A 23950-nucleotide genomic window follows, 5' to 3' on the forward strand; every position below is an offset into this window, starting at 1 on the left:
AACTTCCACCTGGAGAACAACAACGACCGCAACACCACCACCCTGCTGGACAACCTCGCCAACCTCTGACTCAAGCAGCTGGTCACCACCCCCACCCACTACGCCGGACACACACTCAACCCCGTCTTCTCATCCAGCAAGGACATCGCCTTCAGCCACGCCACCGGACTCTACTGGACGGACCACAGCTGCGTCCACTTCAGCTTCAGAAGGACCACGATCCACCACCACCAGCAACAGGTTGCACGCAGAAGCTGGAACAAGATCACAGCCGACCAGCTCGTGACCGCCCTGAGCAAGAACCCACCCACCAGCGCAACGAACCCCAGCCAAGCGGCCACCAACCTCACAAAGTGGATCAGCGACTGCGCAGACGACCTCGCCCCTCTGAAGACCCCGCCTAGCAGACCCGGTAGCAAGAAAGCCCCATGGTTCACCGACAAACTCAAGAGCTCCAAGAAGAACTGCCGAGCCCTCGAGAGAACCTGGCGCAGAGACCCAACACCGGACAACATGACTGCCCTCAAGCTCGCCACCCGTAAACACCACCAACTCATCCACGCCACCAAGGAAACCGCATTCAAGGAACGACTGGACAACAACGCACACAACAGCAATGAACTCTACAACATCGTCAAAGAGCTCTCCAACCACAAGGCCGGAAACAACGACATCACCCCCTCGCAAGACCTCTGCAACTCCCTCGCCTCCTACTTCCACAACAAGATCGCGGACATACACAACAGCTTCAGCACTCAACCGACGCACGCCACGACCGAACCACCGCCCCCCACCACCACCCTCCGCGCCTGGACCCCGATCAGCACCGAAGACACCGTCCGCACAATGAACTCCATCCACTCCGGATCTCCTACCGACCCCTGCCCTCACCACGTCTTCAACAAGGCCAACGCTGTCATCGCACCCCACCTGCGGGACATCATCAACACCTCCTTCGACACCGCTACCTTCCCGGAGAGCTGGAAGCACGCCGAACTCAGCGCTCTACTAAAGAAGCCATCAGCCGACCCCACCGACCTCAAGAACTACCGCCCCATCTCGCTGCTCCCGTTTCCTGCAAAAGTCATCGAGAAGACCGTCAACAAGCAGCTGGCCGCCTTCCTCGAGACGAACGGATCCCTCGACCTCTCGCAGTCTGGCTTCCGGGCCACCCACAGCACCGAGACCGCCCTGATCGCAGCCACCGATGACATCCGAGCTCTGCTTGACAACGGACAAACAGCGGCCCTCATCCTCCTAGACCTCTCCGCGGCCTTCGACACTGTCTGCCACCGTACACTAGTGCAGCGACTCAGCAACGTCGGAATCCACGAGAAGGCACTGGAGTGGATCATCTCCTTCCTCGCCGGAAGGACACAGAGAGTCCGCCTCCCCCCGTTCAGATCTGAAGCCACCGAAGTCATCTGCGGCGTTCCTCAAGGCTCCTCGCTCAGTCCAACCCTCTTCAACGTGTACATGAGCCCCCTCGCAGACATCGCACGCCAGCACAACCTCAACATCATCTCCTACGCCAACGACACCCAGCTGATTCTCTCCCTCACCAACGACCCCGCCACCGCCAGAGCCAACCTCCACGAAGAGATGAAAGAGGTAGCCGAATGGATGAAGAACAGCCGCCTGAAACTGAACTCGGACAAGACCGAAGTCCTCATCCTGGGATCCTCACCCTCCGCCTGGGACGACTCCTGGTGGCCCCCCGCCCTAGGCAGCGCACCCAAACCAACAGACCACGCACGCAACCTGGGCTTCATCCTGGACTCCACCCTCTCCATGACCAGACAAGTCAACGCCGTCTCCTCGTCGTGCTTCAACATCCTGGGCATGCTACGAAAGATCTTCCGGTGGATCCCCACCGAGACCAGGAAGACGGTCACCCAGGCCCTCGTCACCAGCCGTCTGGACTACGGCAACTCCCTCTACGCCGGAACCACCGCCAAACTCCAGAAAAGACTTCAGCGGATCCAGAACGCCTCAGCACGACTCATCCTGGACATCCCCCGTCGCAGCCACATCTCCGGACACCTGAGAGACCTGCACTGGCTCCCGATCACCAAGAGAATCACCTTCCGACTCCTCACCCACGCACACAAAGCCCTACACAACCAAGGCCCAGGATACCTCAACAGCCGCCTCAACTTCTACGCTCCCAAACGCCAGCTTCGATCGACCGGCCACGCCCTCGCCACCGTCCCCTGCATCCGAAGAGCCACCACAGGGGCACGGTCCTTCTTCTACCTCGCCGCCAAGACATGAAACTCACTCCCGACCGACCTCCGCCTGACCCAGGACCACCTCGCCTTCAGGAAGCAACTCAAGACCTGGCTGTTCGAGCAGTAGCGGACCCCCCTCCCCTAGCGCCTTGAGACCCTCTGGGTGAGTAGTGCGCTATATAAATGCTTTGATTGATTGATTGATTGATTGATTGATTGATTGATTGATTGATTGATTGACTAGTGTTTCACCAATTACCATCCGCAAGTTTTACACTGTTACCTCTAACAAAGACAACTTATTTTGGAGAAGACCATTTTGAACTACCCTTTCCCGATCTGTCTCCCACAAACACACGCACAAACATCCCTTGGGAGAACACAGTTCTGCTTTAACAATGTTCTTATTGTGGCAATGGCAATATGCCTTTTGGTACCTTTCCACTCTATCTTGTACCCCATCCAGGTTCACATCATGTTTACCAGCTCTGTTCATCCACGCTGGTACAGCAACAGAACACCGTATTCTTCCTTTGAGTAGAGAAAATGGTGTTTCTTTTGTGACCGAATGAGGAGTGGTACAATAAGACCATAACATGTCTTTGACATGTTGCCTCCAGGATTCGCCATTCATACATGCCAATTGGACACACTCAACCAACACCCTGTTGAAGCGTTCTACAAGGCCACTACCTCTTGGATTATAGACAGGTGATGTGGTGTGTTTGATTCCCCATTTCATAAGAAAAGTCTTGAACTCTTCAGAGATAAATTGAGGCCCATTATCAGTGACTATTTCTGCTGGACACCCCTCCCTTCTGAAAATATCTTCACAGAAAGATATCACCCTACCCGACTTAACTTCTTTGACGAATGCAACTTCCGGCCATTTAGAAAAATATTCTACCATGACTATAGCAAATTTCTCCGAAACATTCAAAATGTCAAAAGGTCCACAAATGTCTATGGCCAATCTATCCCAGGTACCCTTAGACAAAGTTGAAGCAACAATTGTAGTTTCCTGGGAAGAATGTGTCTTGTCACTACAGGCACATGCAATACAATCACGAACATAACGCTCAATCTGAATGTCCATGCCTGGCCACCAAAAACTCTCCCTACACCTCCTCTTTATCGCAGACATGCCTCCATGTCCCTTGTGCAAAATGTTCAACAATCTTTCCCTAAGGCTCAACGGCACAACTAGCCTGATCCCTCGTCTAAGAAGATCACTCATAACATTCAATTCAGACCATATTAATTTGAAAGACATTAAATCCTTGGGAGAACACCACCCGCGCTCATCACTCAAACCAACCATTACTTTGCTCAAGGTCTCATCCTCAACAAGAGCCAATTTCCAATCCTCTTGACTAATAGCACTGCACACATCCTTAACCTCAGCCACTACCATTCATCATCATCATCCTCTTGAATGTGATCTAAAGGCAGTCTTGAAACACAATCTGCATTAACATTCTTGGCACCTGGAATGTATGTTATCTCAAAAATATATTCCTGTATACGGTACAACCACTTAGCAATTCTTGGGGTGAAAAGATCCACCAGAGGTTTATGGTCAGTGCGTAACTGAAAAGAGGTTCCCCACACGAAGGAACGAAAATGTTGCACACCCCACCAGCATGCCAAAGCCTCTTTGTATGCTCCGCCCCCTTTAAAGTGCAGGAAGCAAAAGCAACCACCCTTTCAACCCCTTTGTGAATCTGAATTAAAATGGCACCCAAACCATAATTGCTGGCATCAGTGGAAATAAACGTGTGATCCAAACGATCGAAAGGTTTCAACGTGACAGCATTAGCAATACAATTTTTGATGGAATCAAAATTCAGTTGACAAACCTCAGACCACTCAAACCTGGCACCCTTCTTCATGAGTTTCCTTAACTCATGTACCTTATCAGAAAAATGATGCACAAATTTCAAATAATACTCTGCGAGACCAAGAAACAATCTTAATTGGTCTCTATCCCTAGGAGCCGGTGCTTTCTCAATGGCATCCACCAGATTCCGTTTAGGTTTGACACCCTCACGCGATAGTGTGTGACCTAAATACTCGACCTCACCCACACCAAATTTGCAATTCTCCAAAGCAATGGTGAGGCCAGCTTCAGACAATCTCTTGAGAACCTTTTCCAAATTAATGTCATGTTTGGATACATCACAACCCCAAACCAAAACGTCGTCCTGAAACACCACTACATTCTCCAATCCAGCCAAAACAGAGTGCATGACCCTTTGGAAAACAGTAGAGGCTGACGCCAAACCGAAAGGCATGCGTACAAACTGGAAAGCACCCTCTGGAGTGATAAAAGATGTAATGTGCTTAGAGTCCTCATGTAGCAAAATTTGGTGGTATGCATTGGATAAATCCAGAGTGGTAAAATGCGTACCCCCCTTTACAGTAGCTAACATCTCATTGACGCGGGGAAGAGGATGGCGATCTATCCAAATACTATCATTCACATCCCTCAGGTCAATACACATCCTAATATTTCCGTTGGGTTTTATGGCCAAAAGAATCGCACTTAACCATTCTGATGCCTCAATAGGCTCTATTACTCCCTCCTTACAAAGCCTGTGTAACTCTTCTTTAAGTTTATCCCTCAAAATGATAGCAACATTCCTAACTTTATGCACCTTGGGAACGGCACCTTCCTTAAAAATTATCCTATGTTTAAATTTCCTCAGACAACCCAACTTTTTAGAGAACAATTCAGGAAACTTGTTGCACCATATAGAAGAATTGCTCGGCGAGGTTAATAATACTTGCTGGGGAGGATTAGGATTGATCATAATATTGAGAGCTCTCTGTTCCTTCCAACCCAAAAGAGATCTCCCCTTATGCACTACATACATTTTCGCATTGGTTCTTCCATTCAAGAAAACCATTTCCGTTTCGATACATCCAACAGCAGTCAACTTTTCACCACAATACCCTTCAGGAATAACACTTGTGGGTTGCAACTATTCCAACCTACCCCCCAAACTTTCCCAGACGAATTTGTGAATGATTGTGAACGGGGAACAGGAATCTGCTCAAACTTGTACTTCTTTATCTCTAATTTTGATATAACATTTGGGAGGGCGATATCCGTCTTGTTTGCCCTCCCCACACTTAAGTACTTGTTTGGACTCAATGACCATAACTTCCGCACCATCATCTTCACAATCACTATCACACGACAAATCATGAATTGATTTGGTCAACTAAATTCACAGATCTGGAAGGAATGACAGATCCAGAGCTATTGTACCATCTTGCAGAATGCCCCAGTTTTTTACACTTATGGCACCTAGTTTTAATGGATGGGCAAAAATTAGCATCCCGTCCTCGTCGCCAGTTTTGAAGAGGCAGGACTCAGATAATTCAAAGAAGGTATTTATTAGGTATACAGTAACAGACCCCACAGACCCCTCAGACACAGCAGCTTCTCTCTTCAACTGCCCAGCTCTCACTGCGTAAGTCCAGTAACAGAACTGGCAGGTTGCTAGGGAGCTTGAGTGTTCCAAGGCAATACATAAATAAACATTGGTAAAAGAAACACAGGGAAGAATATAACAGCCGGGATACAAGGATCCGCCATTGACTGAATCAAATCCTTCCTCTCCTGCAGAACCCAGAGAATCAAACCCATGGACATCACCAGAGATCATTTCTCAGCCGTACCTACGCTTTTCAACATCTACATGGCCCCCCTTGCCGCCAGCGTCAGACAGCACAGGCTCAGCATTGCATTGTACACCGATGACCCACAGCTCATCCTCTCACTCACGAAGAATCTCGAAGACACCAGACTCTGCTTCCAAGAAGGAATGAAAGATGTGGCAGCGTGGATGAAGGACAGCTGTCTGAAGCTCAACTCGGAGAAGACCGAGGTCCTAATCCTCGGACCCTGCGCCACCGCCTGGGACAACACCTGGTGGTCGACTGCCCTCGGGAACCCACCCTACCCCACCGACCATGCCCGCAACCTCGGCATCATCCTCGACTCTTCCCTCTCCATGAACCGCCAGATCAACGCCGTCGCCTCCACCAGCTTCAACTGCCTCTGCACCCTCCGTAAGACCTTCAAATGGATCCCCCCCAGACTGCAGAAGGACTGTCACTCATGCACTCATAACCAGCAGACTTGACTACGGCAACGCCATCTGAGCAGGAATCAACAGAACTCTGCTACACAGACTCCAAACCATCCAGAACGTCGTGGCCAGGCTCCCGTTGAACATCAGACACTCCCCGACCCTGAACACCTTCAGGAGGGACCTCAAGTCCTGGCTCTTCGACTGATTCAAAGCCACCTCCCTCCACCCCTCAAAAGCGCCTTGCGACCCTCACGGGTGAGTAGCGCGCTATATAAACCCCTGATTGATTAATTGATTGATCTTGCTTCCAGCTCATTGTCCGACTCCTCTGCTGGTGACATAACGCATGCTGGCTCTGGGCACATCAATGCCTATGCTGACTTCACCTCCTGAAGAAGAAGCTCCGATAGTCCTTTCTGATGCCCATCTGACCTCAATTGACGTCATGCCCGAATAGGCCTGAGGTGCTGCTTTCCCCACTTGAATCAATGCAGGACAGAAAACACTCGGATAATGATTGACTAGGTGATGAGTTCCTTCAACCCTACCAAGATAACAATTGGTACAAGCACTTACAGGAGGCGAATGGTCTTGATACCTTCCCAGAGACGGCTATTTTTTCTCTTCCTGGATCAGCCACAGAGGAGTCCGCTTCCTACACCATGGTAATAAGTATTTTAGCTGAAGTTCTTGACTGTCATCTCTTCACCTTGGAGGTTAAAACCAGTGTCTTAATGGAAGGTCTCCAACCGGGGCAAACATCTTCTGTGCCCCATCTCCCTTTTTACGAGACACTAACAAATACGTTGTTAGGTGCTAGGGCCAATCCTTGATCTGGCCACCTACTAAAAAGACAAGGACTAGGCATTATTGTCCAGCCCCTGGCGACCCAGCTTTTTTTCACAACACCCCTTGCCAGAAACCCTAGTGGTGCAAGCTTCCAACAGCTGTTAAATCCCAATCGATTTTCCACGACTTCCCCTGATAGGGAAGCTAAGTGAGTAGATACATTCTGCAAATGTGTCTTTTCATCTACCAGCTTGGCCCTTGGATCCATTAACGCCAGCTGTTGAACGCTACTCTCACGCCATTTTGGATTCAGTGGCACACGTCCTCCCTGGTGTCCCCGAAGACCTTCGCCCTGTGCTTCTCAGGGAATTCAAGATGGTTGTGATGCTGCCAAGTTCACAATGCATTGTTGTTTTGACGCTACAGATTCCATTGGGTAGGCCATTATCACCAGTGCCCACCATGCATGGCTGTGATCGGCTGTTCTTTGTAGAGCCCCAGTTCTCCCTGATGGTCATGCCCTGTCATAGGACTTGCCTGTTCTGGGACAAAGCTGACTCTGCGCTTGATTGTTTTGAGGCGAGCAGGGCTACAACTGCTCTCTGAACCTTTCCATCCCCCTTGCCAACCGCAACGGTTCTGCCGCTGCTTTCGGGCTTTGGTCAGGGCACCTCTTACTGCCAACCTGTCAACCCCCCACAGGGAGCTTAACAGTTTTTTTGGTAGAGGCCATGGGGCGTAGCCAACGGCAGTGGACCGCCCAAATACCCCCTCTCTCTGCGGCCTGACCTTCCAAACCTTTTTTAGCCTGCAGGAAAATAGCCATCCATTGGGAGGCAGAATCCACCGACTCTTACCAGGCTGGCAAGCTGTCACGTCGGTCAGGTGGGTGCTATAGATGTTCACAAGGGTTATGCCTTACCCTCTCTGTCCTCGCTGCCGCACTTTCCACCATCAATGTTGATGAAGGGCCATCTCTCCATTTTATAGGAGGAAGTGCAAGCCCTTGTGGCAAAAGGGGCTATCTAAGGGTGCCAGTGCCAGACTTAGGGTGTTATTCCTGTTACTTCCTGGTGCCCAAAAAGATAAGTCTTCGGCCTATTCCAGATCTGCACCCACTCAATGCCTTCCTCAGGAAGGAAAAATTAAAATTGTTCACCTTGGACCAGGCCTTGTCCCCACACCGACCCTAGAGACTTGAAGGTAGCGCTGGACCTGCAGAACGCCCATTTTCATATCCCCAGCCTACCAGCCCATAAGCGTTACCAGATGTTCGTGGTGGCAGAGGTGAATTTTTAGTTCATTGTGCTCCCCTTTTCTCTCACCAGCACCCCTTGGGTGTTCACAAAACTGATGGTGTTGGTGACAGCACTCATTTGGAGGTCAGGAGTGCCTGTCTATCCCTACCTCTACGACTGGCTTTCGAAGGCTGGTTCACCCCGAACAGTTGTCAACCACCTCCAGACTATGGCAACCTCCTGTAATCTATGGAGTTTACTATCAACATGCTGAAGTCACACTTGAGTCCTCCTCAGATGTGCCCCTTCATTGGAACCATTCTGGACACAGTGTGGTTTCATGCCTTTCACCCAGGAAAGAGTCCAGGACATTCAGACTATGATCCCGATCTTTCAGTCGGTCCTGGATTTGAGTGAGGTCGCAGGTGCTGGGACTGATGGTCTCCTACATTCTACTGGTCGAGCACACAAGGAGGCATATGCTGGGCCAGCTGTGGGATCTGAAGTCCCAGTGGCCCAACATCAATGGGACCACCTCTCCAACGATGTTCAGATTTCAGAGGAGACTGTAAAAGATCTGTGGTGGTGGTTACTGGGCCACATGTGGGTCAGTGGCAGACCCTCTCCTCACCCGAAGCTGACAGTGGTGACTGACACATCGCTTCTGTGTTTGGTTGGCCATCTGGGAGAGGCCTCTGGTCTATGGCAGAGTCCTGGCTCCACGTCAACCTTCTGGAGCTGAGGCCCATCCACTTGGGGTTGAAATACTTCCTTCCATCCAGCAAGGGAGGCTGGAACAGGTGCTCACAGACATCACCACGTGGTACTGCAACAAACAGAGGTGGTTGGGGTCATTTTGTCTGTGCCAGGAGGCCTTGCATCCCTGGAAATGACTGAACCACCACAGAATTTTTCTGGTGGGGAACCATTGAATGCTATGGCGGATGAGCTCAGCCGTCGATGCCTGGTGGATCACAAATGGCAGCTACACCCAGAGGTGACTCATAGTCTCTTCTGTGAATGGGAGAACCTTGTCTCGATCTATTTGCCACCGCTGAGAATGCTCAATGTCAGTATCTCTGCACTAAGAAGTTTTCAAGGCGACTCAAGCATGGAGATGCATTTTGCCTAGAGTGGAACTTGGCTCTCCTGTATACCGTTCCGCTGTTACATCTCCTGCCCCAAGTTCTCAAGAAGATAGTCATCTTAGTGGCTCCAGATTGGGCACGGAGAGTATGGTGTTTAGAACTCCTGGGCTTGAGCATGAGTCCTCCAATCATGCTGCCTCTCCTGGAGGAGCTGCCTCTGCAGTAAGAGGGCAGGGTTCTGCATCCGGGCCATTGTAATCTCCACCTTCGTATTTGAAGATTGAGCAGTGACAGTTAAACACCTTCACCTTTCTTCCGAAGGTGGTTGCTGTCATCTTGGCAGCCAGGCGGCCCTCAACAAAAACTGCATATGCCTGTTGTCAGGAAAAATGTGTGACTGATGCAGCACTAGCAAGATGGCCTTCTCCAGGCTAAATTAGGTTCAATCTCTTACTGGCAAAGCTTTGGGCATAGTTAAGATTTATCTTTTAACCTTTTCAGCCTTCTTACAGTTGCCATATCGGCCCTTATTGTTTAAATCACCAGTTCTGATGTGATTTTTGAAATGGCTGAAACACAATTTCCCCCTTCTCCTTTTGTCATGTCCCAATGGGTCCTAACCTAGTCCTGACTTTTCTGATATGCTCTCGGTTCAAGCCACTTCACAGCTGTCCCTTACAGCCTGTTGCCATCAAATCTGTGTTCCTCACCTTGGCATGGTGTGTGAGTGTGCTTCAGGCTCTTTGTGTCAATCCACTTTACCCTTCCTAACGAGTTGTAGTTCACTCACCCTCATCATCCCACTGTTATCTAGAGAAGTTATGTGGGTGTCCTTTGATCTTTGTCCCCTTTTGAGGAATAAATTCCCCAGCTTATACTTATGCAACCAAATTCCTTGGTCCATTGGCGACGCTGGAATAAGATAAAATGACAAGGATGATGCATCCCACTATTATGATGATGACCATTGTTTCATGGAACTTCAGGATGACAATGGGACAGACACCACCTCGGATTCTGGGTTGCACTCTTTTACCTGCCTCTCTTTAGATGAATCAGCTTGGTCTGCTTTGATAATTCGGGCAGCTTACATTTTAGACCTTCAGCTACAACTTTCATCTGTAGAAGTGAATTATATCCTGCCAGAAGTCCTACAACATGGACAGACTTCCACAGAACCACTCCTCCATTTATCCCATGTTTTGTGGGATCTGATCAGCGAGATCTTGCCAAGAGACGTTCTGTGGTCACAAATGGACCTGCTATTTGACGGCACCATTCTTTTTGGAGTCAAGGCAGACAAAGAGCTAGAGCGCTTCAAGAAAAGCATGGCCACAGCACATTCCCTCAGCATAGACAACACTAAGGTCTACCTCCAGAGCAACAGGACCCCCCAAAGCCCTTTCGTTGGGGATCTGGCCAACATCCTCCAGGCCCTCGGGGGCAACACACTACTCATTTCCCCACACCCTGCTTGAGCCGCCAAGATGCCCTTTCCCTCGCTGGCACACGCCCACCCTGTTGGAGGCAGGGTAATGTATCATCTCCCTAGGTGGCAGAGCATCACATCCGAAAGGTTATGCCCTACCTTTCCTTTCAGACCCACTGCACATTCCACTTACACCTGACTGACTGTCGTAGGACCATTGGTCCATTTTGTCACAGGTGATCAAGGCTCTTTTAGAGGCATAGAGAGTGTCCCAGAATCAGAAATTGGTACTGGGTATTACTCCCAGTACTTTCTGGTGCTGACAAAGGACAGCGGTCTTTGGTCTAATTTAGACCTTCATTGTCTCAATTTCTTCCTAAAAACTGACAAATTAATGATGCTCACATTGGCCCACGTTCTGTCTAACTTGGATCCACATGACTGTATGGTAGCTTTGGATCTGTGGGATGCGTATTTTCTCTTTTCCATCCCACTGGCCCACAGGCGTTACATGCATTTCAAGGTGGGCCATGACCCTTTTTAGTTGTCTGCACTGCCCTTCAGCTGTATCAGGCCCCTCCGGGGTTCCTGAAAGTGATGGCGGTGGTTCCAGCACATATTCTCAGGCTGTGGTTACTAGTGGTGTCCTACTGTGACGATTGGGTGTTGAATTCAGGCTTGCCATTGTCAGTCACAGACCATCTCAGTACGATGACGAACCTGCTGACATCTTTGGGTTTTCTGTCAACATGCCAAAGTTACACCTGAATCCTTTGCAGAGGTTTCCGTTCATCGGAACAATTCTGGACAAGGTGCAATTTCGAGCCTTCCCTCTGAATCAGTGACTTCAGGACATTTGGGCTATGATAGTGATATGTCAGCCCCGGTCCTCTGTCTCAATGAGAGTGCTCTCAGATGTCTTAGTGTCTGGCCTCCTGCATCCTGCTGGTGGACCATGCCAGATAGCACATGTGGGCGTGCATTGGGATCTGAAAGCTCAGAAGGCTCAGCGTGTATGGAAACTGTAGGATTCCATCCATATTTTAGAGGAGACTTCAAAGAACATTAGTGTTAGTGGCTCAAACGTACCTAGATCTGCGGCAAACCCCTCTCTCTACCCCATCCATAGCTGATGTTGGTGATGAATGCGTCGCTATTGGACTGGGGAAGTCATCTATGAGGGGTCGAGAGCAGAGGACTCTGATCTCTGGCAGAAACCCACCTTCACATCAATCTGTTGGAGTGTCTGACCTTTCGCTTTTTGTTGAAGGCCTTCCATCAAAGGAAGTGTTGCTCAGGATCCAAAGTGCAACACCACTGCCATGTGGTAATGCAACAAGCAGGGAATTTCCCTGGTTGTGAATCACCTGATGGGATTTTTAAATGTCATGGCTGACATATGCAGTCACTAATACCTGGCAGACCATGAATGGCAGCTACATATTGAGGTGACACAAGGCTTCTTCCAATAATGGGGAGAGCTTGGCTCGATCTCTTCACTTTTGCTGAGAATGCAGAGTGTCAATACATTTGCACATTGGAGTTGCCAGGAAGGCTAATTCAGTCCAGAGTGGATCATGGGACCCATGGTCCCTTCCGCTGATGCCTACCCAGCCCAGAGATCTGAAGAAGATCAGGAATGACTGGGCCAACATCTTTTTAGGGGCTCTTTATTGGGCCAGGAGATTGTGGTGTCTGGAACTTCTTGCCTGGAGCATCTGTCTTTCAATTAGGCTGCCGCTTTGGGAGAATCTTCTGTCACAGCAGTAGGACAGGGACCTGCATACACCTGCACCAACTACACCTCCATGCATTGAGATTGAGCGGCACAGTTGACTGCCTTCGAACACCCTCTCAAAGTTGTCAGTCATTCTAGCGACCAGGCGTCCATCTATGAAATCTGTTTATGCAGGACGTTGAGACCAATTTGTGGCCACGCATTATTCCTGACACACAGACGCATTACAAGAACGTTGTCAGATACACTGCTTTTTGTCCTGCCTTTAGCTCAGGAAGGACTTGCCTTGGGCACAGTTAAACGTTACTTGCCAGCCCCTTCGACATTTTAGTATTTATTTAGTCAACTGTTTTTGTTTAAATCTCCAGCTGCATTGCGTTTCCTTAAAGGTCTGGTCCATATATTTCCACTCAAACCTTTTACAATGCCACAGTGGGTCCTTAATGTGGTCCTAACCCTTCTGTTTTGTACTCAATTTGAGCAAAAGCATAGCTCTTCTTTGCATCTACTCCACCTCATATCGATAACCTAAGCTTGACCCATGAGTGAACTACAAGCTCTGTCCATTCATCTATCTTACACCACCTTTTTTCTAGATGAACTGGTGGCGGAATAGGCATCATTTTTGTGGAAAGTTGTGATATCCTTTCATGTCAGACAAACCATCACCTTCCGGCATTCTGTGCGCCACCTCACCTATCGAAAGAGACCATACTCCATCCCTTGGACCCCAGAAGAGCTGTTGGCTGTTACATAAATCATACCGAAAACCATAAAGTGGATGATCAGCTTTTTGTAGGGTTGAATGGGGCAAAGAAGAGTAAGGCAGTGCAGAAAAGGACCACCTCAAGGTGGATAGCCCTTTGTATAACAATCTGCTACGTGTTGGCCAGGAGGCAGCCTTCAGATTGTTTGAGGGCCCATTCAGATAGCCATGGTTACTACCACTGAGCTGACATGCGGTCTTCCATTTTGGCGTTGCAGTCAGTGAATACTGTATGCCTCTTGTGCTGATACTGCCGTACTATCTGGGGTACGGTCGAGCAGGTGTTGCTTCAGTGGCCGGAGGAGGCTCGGGCCATTCTCTCTCAAGCAGTGGAAGATGGGAGAGGCGCAGCCAAATTCAACATACAGTGTGGAGTGGATACCACCAACTCACTGGGCAGAACGATTGCCAAGTCGGTAGCTGCTAGACGCTACACCTGGTTGAAAACTTCTGACTTCTTAGGGGAAGTCTAGTCTTCCTTGATGGACATGCCCTTCTATGGCACTCGCCTTTTTGGCGACCAGTCAAACTCAGCGCTTGAGCCCTTCAAGGATTCTCGAGCTCCAGCCAGATCCTTGGGCCTCGCGGCCACCTAATGTCCATCTCAGTCTGCCTTATGTCCCTTTCTTGGCCACAGAGGGGCGCCAGTCCAGCCACAGAGTCACGCAAACTGCCCAGCCTCTACTTGGCCGCAGACGTGGGACCCAGCATCCTCACTGGTCAGGGAGCCAGTGGATGTGCCAGTCCACCCTATCCCCCCGCTGCAGCCTCCAAACCTTTCTAGTCCGACGTTTCAGGTCCATCAACAGCCAGTTGGAGGCAGGATCTGCCATCACCTCCGCCACTGGCAATCCATCACATCCCTTCCCTACAAGACTAGCCCCATCCATGCCACCTCCTTTCGATCACATCAAGGAGGATCATTTGGCACTTCTCCGCCATGAAGTATCGGCTCTCTTGGCCAAGGGAGCTATCTATTTATTTATTTAGTACCAGCCGAGCCGACGTGTTCAGGACTACCTGCAATCTACACAGTGAGGACTCATTGGCCAAGGCCAGGAGGCCGTTGCAGTAGTCCAGGCGGCTCAGTATCAGTGCCTGAGTCAGGGTCTTCCCTGTGGAGTCTGGGAGCAGGGGAACTACTCGGCGTAAAAGGCCCAGCATATGGAAGCAGGAGCCAGCTGTCTGAGTGATGTGCTCTTGTAGGGTAAGTGCCTGGTCCAGGCGAATGCCTAGGTTCTTAACAGTGGATTTAGAGACAGGGGGTGCCTAGGTCCGCAGGCCACCAATCTGGTGACCAGAGGAGTGGTGCGTCTCCAAATAGCATGATTTCAGTCTTCCCCACATTAAATTGAAAGAAGTTACCTCTCATCCAATTGGAGATGGCCTTCACACCCGAGGAAAAGGCCATCTGTATTGATGAGGTGAATTTGTTGAAGGGGAATAGCAACTGTGTATCATCTGCATAGGAGATGGGAATAAAACCGCAGGCTCTTAGAAGTTTGGCCAAGGGAGCCACATAGATATTAAACAGGGTAGGGCTCAGGCACGAGCCCTAGGGCCCTCGCTTGGTCAGCTTCATAGGCGCCAAGCGGTGAGGGAACTATAGAGAGGGTCCCTGTGCCAGAAGTAGGGTGTGATTGTTATTCCCACTACTTTCTGGTACCCAAGGAGGACAAAGGCCTCTGTCTTATCTTAGAGCTCCAGGCCCTCAACTCCTTCCTCCAGAAGGAAAAGTTCAAAATGCTCACCATAGCCCAAGTTCTGTTTTCACAAGACCCAGGAGACTGACTGGTGGTATTGGACTTGCAAGACGCATATTTTCATATCCCCATCACACCGGCCTACAGACATTACCTTCTGTTCACGGTGGCCACAAGCACTTTCAGTTCACCGAGCACCCCTTTGGCCTTACCATGACCCTCTGGAGTTCAGATAGGTGATGCCGGTCGTCGCTTCTCATCTGTGCAGATCGTGGTTCCCATCTTCCCCTATCTCGATGACTGGCTGCTGAAGGTGGGCTCGCCCCAGGCTGTCGTCTCTCACCTCCAGATTACGGCGGACATCCTGCATTCACTGGGGTTCACTATCAATGTGCCGAAGTTACACCCGACTCCCTCTCAGTCACTCCCTTTCATCGGGGGGGGGGGGTTCTGGACATAGTGCAGTTTTGGGCTTAATCTCCTGAGCAGCGAGTCCAGTTTATTCGGGCTATGATACACATGTTTCAGTCTCTATCCTGTATTTCAGTCAGAATGACCTTGAGGCTGCTGGTCCTCATGGATTCCTACATCCTGCTGGGGATCATGCCAGATGGCATATGCAGGCTCTGCAGTAGAACCTGAAGTTCCAGTGGGTGCAGCATCAGGGGAGTCTTTCCGACTATGTTCAGATCTTGGAGGGAATTTTGCACCAACTGTAGTGGTGGCTCACGAACCAAGATTGGGTCAGAGGCAGGTCCCTCTCTCTTCCCCAACCAGACCTAACAGTTGTGATGGATGCGTCACTTCTGGGATGTGGCGGCCACCAGGGAGAGGCCAAGATCAGAGTCATCCTGCCTCCATATCAACCTTTTGGAGTTCAGGGCAATCACAATGACACTGAAGGCATTCCTTCCCTCTCTGTTATGTTATTGTGTTCTTTTATAGCGCATGACTCCCCCAGGGGCATCTCAGCACTTTGCCAAAGGAAATCCAGGGACGAGAACAGAACGTGTTGTGCCATGGCCAAGTTAAAATAAGAATGTTTGTAATTGTTACCTGAAGCTCATGTAGGTACTAGATTGTCGCATAACAATCAGTAAAGAGTTCCAATACTTGGGGGAGATGTATGAAAAGGCTCTGCCGCCTATTCAGGTTAGCCTGATACGCGGAGTCTTCAGGAGGGCTAGGTCATTGGATCTTAGGTTACGTTCATGTACCTGTTTAAAAAGTTTAATATAAAGCTATGATGGCCCCTCACCTCTAAGTGAGGCATACCTTAAAAACAGCTCTCTTTTGAACAGGGAGCCAGTGTAACTGCCTGAGCAGAGGAAGGGAGGGGGATCCAGACGGTGCATTCAAAACCATTCTGGCAGCGGTGTTCTGTATAACTTGCAGTTTTGCCAGAGTGGTGGTGCCTATTTCCGCTAACAACGCATTGCCGTAGTCTAGCCTGCTCACTACCATAGCCTGTACCACAGTACGGCGATGTTCTAAAGGAAGATAGGGAATGATTCAACGTAAAAGGCGTAGATTATGGTAGCATGTCCTTGCTATGTTATTAACATTATCTTTCATGTTTAGCAAGGCATCCAGCTGGATTCCCAGGCTTTTCACTGAGGGGGAGGGTGTAGGCGCTTCTCCCAACTGGAGGGATACCATTCTGATGTCCAAATTCGACTATCCTTCCCTAAGAGCATAAGCTCTGTCTTCCCAGGATTCCGTTGTAGGCACTGTTCTTTCATCCAATTAGCAATCGCTAGCATACCACCCGAGAAACGAAGTTTCTCGTCCCTGATGTTTTTTCCTATGGGAAATAGTAGCTGCGTGTCATCGGCATATGAGACTAGCTCAAAGCCGAAGGATGAACAATTTTTGCCAAGGGGGCTACGTACATGTTAAAAAGAGTAGGGCTCAAGCAGGAGCCCTGTGGTACCCCCTTGTCTAGCAGGAATTTGTTTTTTGAAACAAATGGTCCAAGTGAGGTAGTATGCCATCTGTCTTTTAGGAAGTTAGTCAGCCACTGAAAAGCTTTTTTCCCCGGATGCCACAGTCAGTCAGTCTCTCCGCTAGCCGTTGATGGGATATCGTATCAAACGCCGGAGAGAGATCTAAAAGAATTAGGATCGCAGATCCCCCGGCATCGAGAGTACACCTCAGAGAGTCAGTGACCGCCAGAATCGCTGTTTCTGTACTGAAACCAGTACGAAATCCCGATTGGGAGGGATCCAGTATGTTCTTGGCCTCCAGATATTGACTAAGCTGTGTATTTATTAAGGATTCCAGTAATTTCCCTAGTAGAGGTAGCAGGGATATTGGTCTATAGTTATTCAGCTCATGAGGGTCCGCAGATGGTTTTTTCAGTATTGGCCAGGCAGTTGGAATAATGCCAGTAGAAATCTTGGATAATGGGGGCGCAGATAGGTGATAGAAGAGCCAATCAATCAATCAAGACATTTATATAGCGCACTACTCACCCAGAGGGTCTCAAGGCGCTGGGGGAGGGGGGTCCGCTACTGCTCGAACAGCCAGGTCTTGAGTTGCTTCCTGAAGGGGAGGTGGTCCTGGGTCAGGCGGAGGTGGGTCGGGAGGGAGTTCCATGTCTTGGCGGCGAGGTAGGAGAAGGACCGTCCCCCTGTGGTGGCTCTTCGGATGCGGGGACGGCGGCGAGGGCGTGGCCGGTAGATCGAAGCTGGCGTTTGGGAGCGTAGAAGTTGAGGCTGCTGTTGAGGTATCCTGGGCCTTGGATGTGTAGGGCTTTGTGTGCGTGGGTGAGGAGTCGGAAGGTGATTCTCTTGTTGACCGGGAGCCAGTGCAGGTCTCTCAGGTGTCCGGAGATGTGGCTGCGACGGGGGATGTCCAGGATGAGTCGTGCTGAGGCGTTCTGGATCCGCTGGAGTCTTTTCTGGAGTTTGGCGGTGGTTCCGGCTTAGAGGGAGTTGCCGTAGTCCAGACGGCTGGTGACGAGGGCCTGGGTGACCGTCTTCCTGGTCTCGGTGGGGATCCACCGTAAGATCTTACGTAGCATGCGCAGGATGTTGAAGCACGACGAGGAGACAGCGTTGACTTGTCTGGTCATGGAGAGGGAGGAGTCCAGGATGAAGCCCAGGTTGCGTGCGTGGTCTGTTGGTTTGGGTGCGCTGCCTAGGGCGGGGGGCCACCAGGAGTCGTCCCAGGCGGAGGGTGAGGATCCCAGGATGAGGACTTCCGTCTTGTTCGAGTTCAGTTTCAGGCGGCTGTTCTTCATCCATTCAGCTACCTCTTTCATCCCTTCGTGAAGGTTGGTTCTGGCGGTGGCGGGGTCGTTGGTGAGGGAGAGAATCAGCTGGGTGTCGTCGGCGTAGGAGATGATGTTGAGGTTGTGTTGGCGTGTGATGTCTGCTAGGGGGCTTATGTAGACGTTGAAGAGGGTTGGACTGAGCGAGGAGCCTTGAGGAACGCCGCAGATGACTTCGGTGGCTTCAGATCTGAACGGGGGGAGGCGGACTCTCTGTGTCCTTCCGGCGAGGAAGGAGATGATCCACTCCAGTGCCTTCTCCTGGATTCCGACGTTGCTGAGTCGCTGCACTAGTGTACGGTGACAGACAGTGTCGAAGGCCGTGGAGAGGTCTAGGAGAATGAGGGCTGCTGTTTCTCCGTTGTCAAGCAGTGCTCGGATGTCATCGGTGGCTGCGATCAGGGCGGTCTCGGTGCTGTGGTTGGCCCGGAAGCCAGACTGCGAGTGGTCGAGGGATCCGTTCGTCTCGAGGAAGGCGGCCAGCTGCTTGTTGACGGTCTTCCATTACGCTCGGAGGACAAATATTCCTTGGTGAGCCAGATTTTGCTGTTAACAATAGATTGTCCACTTCTGCAAGTGAAATGGACTTAAACTGGTTGAGAGTACCCTTGGTAGAAATGAGGGGTTTTGTCGAGTTCGGATTTAAGCAGGAGATGTTAGTGACTGATAGGGAAGTTATCGTAAATTTTGGCAATTTTATCATGAAAGAAAGATGCTATGGAATCACATAATGATTGGGATTGGGAAAGTGGTACAGGTGCTCACCAACAACACTGCCACTATGTGGTACTGTTAAAAACAGGGTGGGGTGGGATCGTGGACGCTTTGTCAAGAGGCTCTCCGTCTCTGGACATGGCTGGAACATCAGGACATAACCCTGATGGTTCAACGCCAGGTGGGCTCCCTGAACGCCAGGGCAGACGAACTCAGCCGTTGGTGTCTGGTCGATCACGACTGGCGTCTCCATGTAGGGAGAGCCTTGGTTAGATCTGTTCACTTCCAAAGAGAATGCGCAATGTCAGCAGTTCCGTGTGTTTGGAGTTTCCAGTGCGCACTCGCTTTGCAACACTTTTCGTTGTGTGTGGAGCTTCAGCCTATTGTACTTCTTTCTGCCTGTACCACTTCTCCCCAAAGTGCTCAACTAGATCAAGCTTGACCGAGCTCAAGGCATTCTAGTAGCTCTGGAATGGGCACTAAGATTCTGGTACCCTGACCTTCTAGCATGGCTATCGATCCCCTGAACAGACTGCCCCTTCGGGAGGAACTTCTATCGCAGCAGCAAAGGAGGGTTCTTCACCCAAATCTGTCATTTCTCCACCTCCTTGCGTGGAGATTGAGCGGTGCAGTTGACAGCTTTCGACCTTCCGCCCGAAGTCTGTGATGTTATCTTGGCAGCCAGGCGTACCTCAACTGAAACGGTATACTCCTGTTGATGGAACAAATTTGTGTCATGGTGCACAGCAAAAGCTGTTGATCCCCTTTCTGCTCCTCTTATAGAGGTTCTCTTGTATATACTTTCTTTGGCCCAGCAGGGATCTGCCGTGGGCATTCTTAAAGGATATCTTGCAGCCATCTTTGCTTTTCTTTGGCTGCCAGATCAGTCTTCTTCATTCAAATCTCCAATCGTTAACAGATTCTTTAAGAGCCTTACTCATCTGTTCCCTCCATCTTCTTTTGTAATGCCCCAATGGGACTTAAATCTGATTCTCACATTTTGTATGTGTGCTGACCTCTGCTTCCAGGGTGAGCGGGCTACAGGCTTTTTCTTCGACGCCCCCTTTTCTATCTGTCTATCTCGATATAGTGGTGCTTTTGACCAAGCCTTCATTCGCTTCTAAGGTGATCACGCCTTTTCATGTGAGACAATCTATCACTCTGCCCACCTTTTTTCTACCCCCACATCCCTCCAAGAAGGGAGAGAGACTCCACCGTCTGGACCCCAAATGTGCATTGTCTTTTTATCTTAATCGCACAAAAGATTTCCCGGTGGATGACTAACTGGTCATTGGCAATGTGGGAGCCAAAGGACGGGCTGTTAATTGACTATCTCCCGATGTGTTGTCCTTTGCATCAAAATATGCTATGCTTTGGCATAAAAGGACCCTCCTGTGGGGTTGTGTGCTCATTCCACCAGAACAACGGGGACAACCACTGTTTTAGCACGTGGAGTTCCAGTCCTTGACATCTCTCAGGCAGAACTGGCACCAGCACACATGGGCAGCGTCTATGTAGATCCCGTGACGTCATCCAGGTGCCCAAGACGCTGATGACTGACGCAGAGCCGACCGACGCTACCTAACAATGCGCAGGTGTTCTGCTGAAGAAAAAATCTCCAGATTCATACTGACGCCTGGGGGAAATTCTAAGGTAAGGAATCTACAACTAACATATGTCTCTACCACATACATTGTTACTGAAGGTAAGTAACTTGTTCTTTATGACTTCTCAACACTCTAGAGGTTCTCCCACATATCTGTAGGGATTTTATTGATCTCAGAAGGATATGCGGTTGAATCAGGTTCTCCGGGATTCCAGATTAATCCTCCTCAATAGTATTCATGTTAAAGGTGTACTTTCCAAGAAAGAAAGTAATTCCTTGTTGAGTGTTCCTGGAATTACTTTGATTACAAGTATAGCAACGCCATCAAAGGGTAGATAACTTTAGCCTAGAGAAGAGTTTACTGAACACATTGGCAATTTAGGTTTTTAAATTTGAAGTTTAGCTCTTTGGTACACTTACCCTTATAATAATATTGTGAAGGTAGCATTTCTAATTCAAAGTTAATTTGACATAGTGGTGTTGCCCTTTACCTTTTGAATCCCATTAAATTGCTGAATCCAAAAACTGTCGGTAAAATAAAAGCAATGGTAGTACCCAGGCACTGCGCGAGATGTGAACAGTTTTCCACAAGTTTGCATAGAAAGGGACCACCAGAGCAGAAGCTGAGGTTGAAGACATATCATTACACTAATATATGAGCAAAGGATGTTCCTTAATGTTGTAGACTGAATGAATTTTAATATGGTTAGACAATGCAAACAAAGTGCAGTCTCCATCACTTGAGTGACATGCTGACACTGTCTAGAATGAGAAGGCCAACTCTGGACCAGAAATAAGAAAGAACCTTCACACTAGTGAAAGAAAAATGGACGAAAATGCGCTGGTGCAAGGAGCATGCACTTTGGCACTAGTGGAGTTCCCTAAAACTGATTGAAGGACAACTTAACTTAAACCATGGTATTAATATAAGGATAAAGACCAACCAAACGGAAGAGGAGGGGAGCTTAGTATTGATGGATGATGGAAGACCTTTCTTGGTTGCTCATAATTGTTGAACCAAAATATTTCATGATGTTTTGTTACGTACATAGCAATTTCCCCAGTGCATTTCAGTAAAGATCAAACCTTATTGGTGACTGATATTTCAATTAAAATTATCTCCTTAAACCTAAGTTTGTATTTGAAGCTGATACCGCAACTGCTTTTCAATGTGACTTTAACTAGTGGCTTTGAACAATGGAATCACTTTGCTTGTCCACATATCAAGAACACAAATGCAGAGCTATTACAGTACCTCTCAACAAAATGTAACTTGGTGCAGGTGATGGCAGGGCAGGATATTTGTTGCACTTTTTTCTTTATTGCTACAGACATGCAGCATGTTGGTTTTATTTTATGAAAACAGCCTTTCATATTGGTTTCATTTAATCTTTAAAACCTTTCTTTAAACTCCAGGGAGGGGTTCCGGTAGGAATGGCATCTAAACCTATGCAAATCCTGTATGGGCACACTAATGAAATCTCCAGTGTGAGTATCAGCACAGAGCTGGACATGGCAGTATCAGGAGCCAAGGTAAGTGATCCTTATTGCCCCAGAGTAAACATATTTTTTTCTACTTCCATTTTGTAAGGAAAAAAGCAATCATTCTGGATGGATGTTCTTTTAGTAGTAGAGATCACCTGTAAGTCCCCTCTAAGTTGAGCACCCTAACAGCAGTCCCTCTTCAGGCCTCACAGAGAGTCTGCAAACACATACTGTACATATTACTATTCCAGATCAATGTGGCAAAAGCTGTAGCACCATTTGTATTGTCTTTGCACTGCCTTTGAGAGGCCCTGTGGTCTTAAAAGAGCCAGAGTAGAAATACAAAAGCAGGATTTGAGTTGAAATTCTAAGAAGAACTTAAAATAAATGCCGGCGGGGAAATCTCAAATAAGACCGAAGATATACAGACATGTCTTCTCTCCATGTTCTCAGATCTGTACAAGGAAGATCTGACTCCCCGACCATGTGTGATTCAGTCATTTCTCAGCAATAAACAACTTCCAGTTCTCACGGAAGAAAGTAAAAATAACTTAGATGCTCCCTTTACATCAGAGGAGATCATAGCTCAGATAAATAAATCTAAGAATAAAAAAGCAGCAGGATCAGACGCACTCCCGAGCGAAATATATAAACATCTTAAAGAGGAGCTCCTCAAACCCTTGGAAAATACCTTTAACTCAATCTATGGTCTGGATGGAAAGGTTCCTAACACCTGGAAAGAGGCAATAATAGTTCTGATATTGAAACCAGGCAAGGATCCAAAAAAGGCAGACTCTTACCGTCCAATCTCCCTGCTGAACACCGATTATAAGATCTTTATGGGCATTTTAGCAGGGAGATTGGCCAAACTGATACCTGGGTTAATACATCCAGATCAGAAAGGGTTTGTCGCAGGTAGACATATACAGGAACAAGTACAGCTTCTTATAGGTAACATTGACCTGGCTATTAAGAAGACAGAACCCTTGGCCATTATCGCTGTTGATGCGGCCAAGGCGTTTGATAGAGTTTGCTGGGCATACTTATGGGAGGTTCTGAGGGCTATGGGTTTTGGTCCTATTTTTATTCAGACCCTGCAGAACTGTTATCAGGGTGCCTCTGCCCGAATTCTTTTGAACGGGTTCCTCACTGCGAGTTTTAATATTCAGAGAGGAACGAGGCAAGGGTGTCCGATTTCACCTCTTTTGTTTAATTTATATATGGAACCACTGGCCCAGATGATTTGATTGGATGAGTCAATCTATCCATTTAGATCAGAACATTATAGCTGAAAAATAGCTTTGTATGCTGACGATCTGGTTCTGTATACAAGTGACCCGGATACAGCTATCATAAGGGTGGAAGAGCGTATGTGCGAGTTTGGAGTAATTTCTGGGTTTCTTGTAAATAGAACCAAGACGGAGGTGATGTGTTGGAATTTGGAGTGGACAGGGACAGAAAGTGATGAGATGAGATACTTGGGGATTTACGTAGTGAAGGAAATTGAAAAGATCCCTGAGCTAAATCTAAAGAGGGTGGTAAAGGAAATTGACAGCTTATTCAGTAGATGGAGAAATCTACCTTTGACTATATACGGAAAAACCAATTTAGTAAAGATGGTCATCCTTCCTAAACTGTCATATCTCTTTTCTTCAGTTCCTTTGACATTTGCAGGTAAAAGTCTGAGTAAAGTACAGAGTAAGATCAACAGTTTCATTTGGGGCAACAAAGGGGTTCGACTAGCGTGGAAAAAACTTAGACGCAGACTGAAAAAAGGAGGGTTGGC

The 23950-nt window shown here is 48.7% G+C and overlaps 1 protein-coding gene across 2 annotated transcripts in view; it reads left to right on the forward strand.

Annotated features, from left to right (window-relative positions):
- NBEAL1 (neurobeachin like 1) overlaps positions 1-23950 on the forward strand; it is a 916399-nt gene that overhangs the window by 815627 nt on the left and 76822 nt on the right. For both annotated transcript variants that reach the window (XM_086955272.1, XM_086955273.1), the window contains one exon: positions 22096-22212. In XM_086955272.1, the coding sequence (XP_086811398.1) occupies positions 22096-22212 (117 nt within the window). The remainder of the gene's footprint in view (positions 1-22095; positions 22213-23950) is intronic.

The sequence above is a fragment of the Lissotriton vulgaris genome, chromosome 2_1 (genome assembly GCF_964263255.1).
Source record: "Lissotriton vulgaris chromosome 2_1, aLisVul1.2, whole genome shotgun sequence".
NCBI lineage: Eukaryota > Metazoa > Chordata > Amphibia > Caudata > Salamandridae > Lissotriton > Lissotriton vulgaris.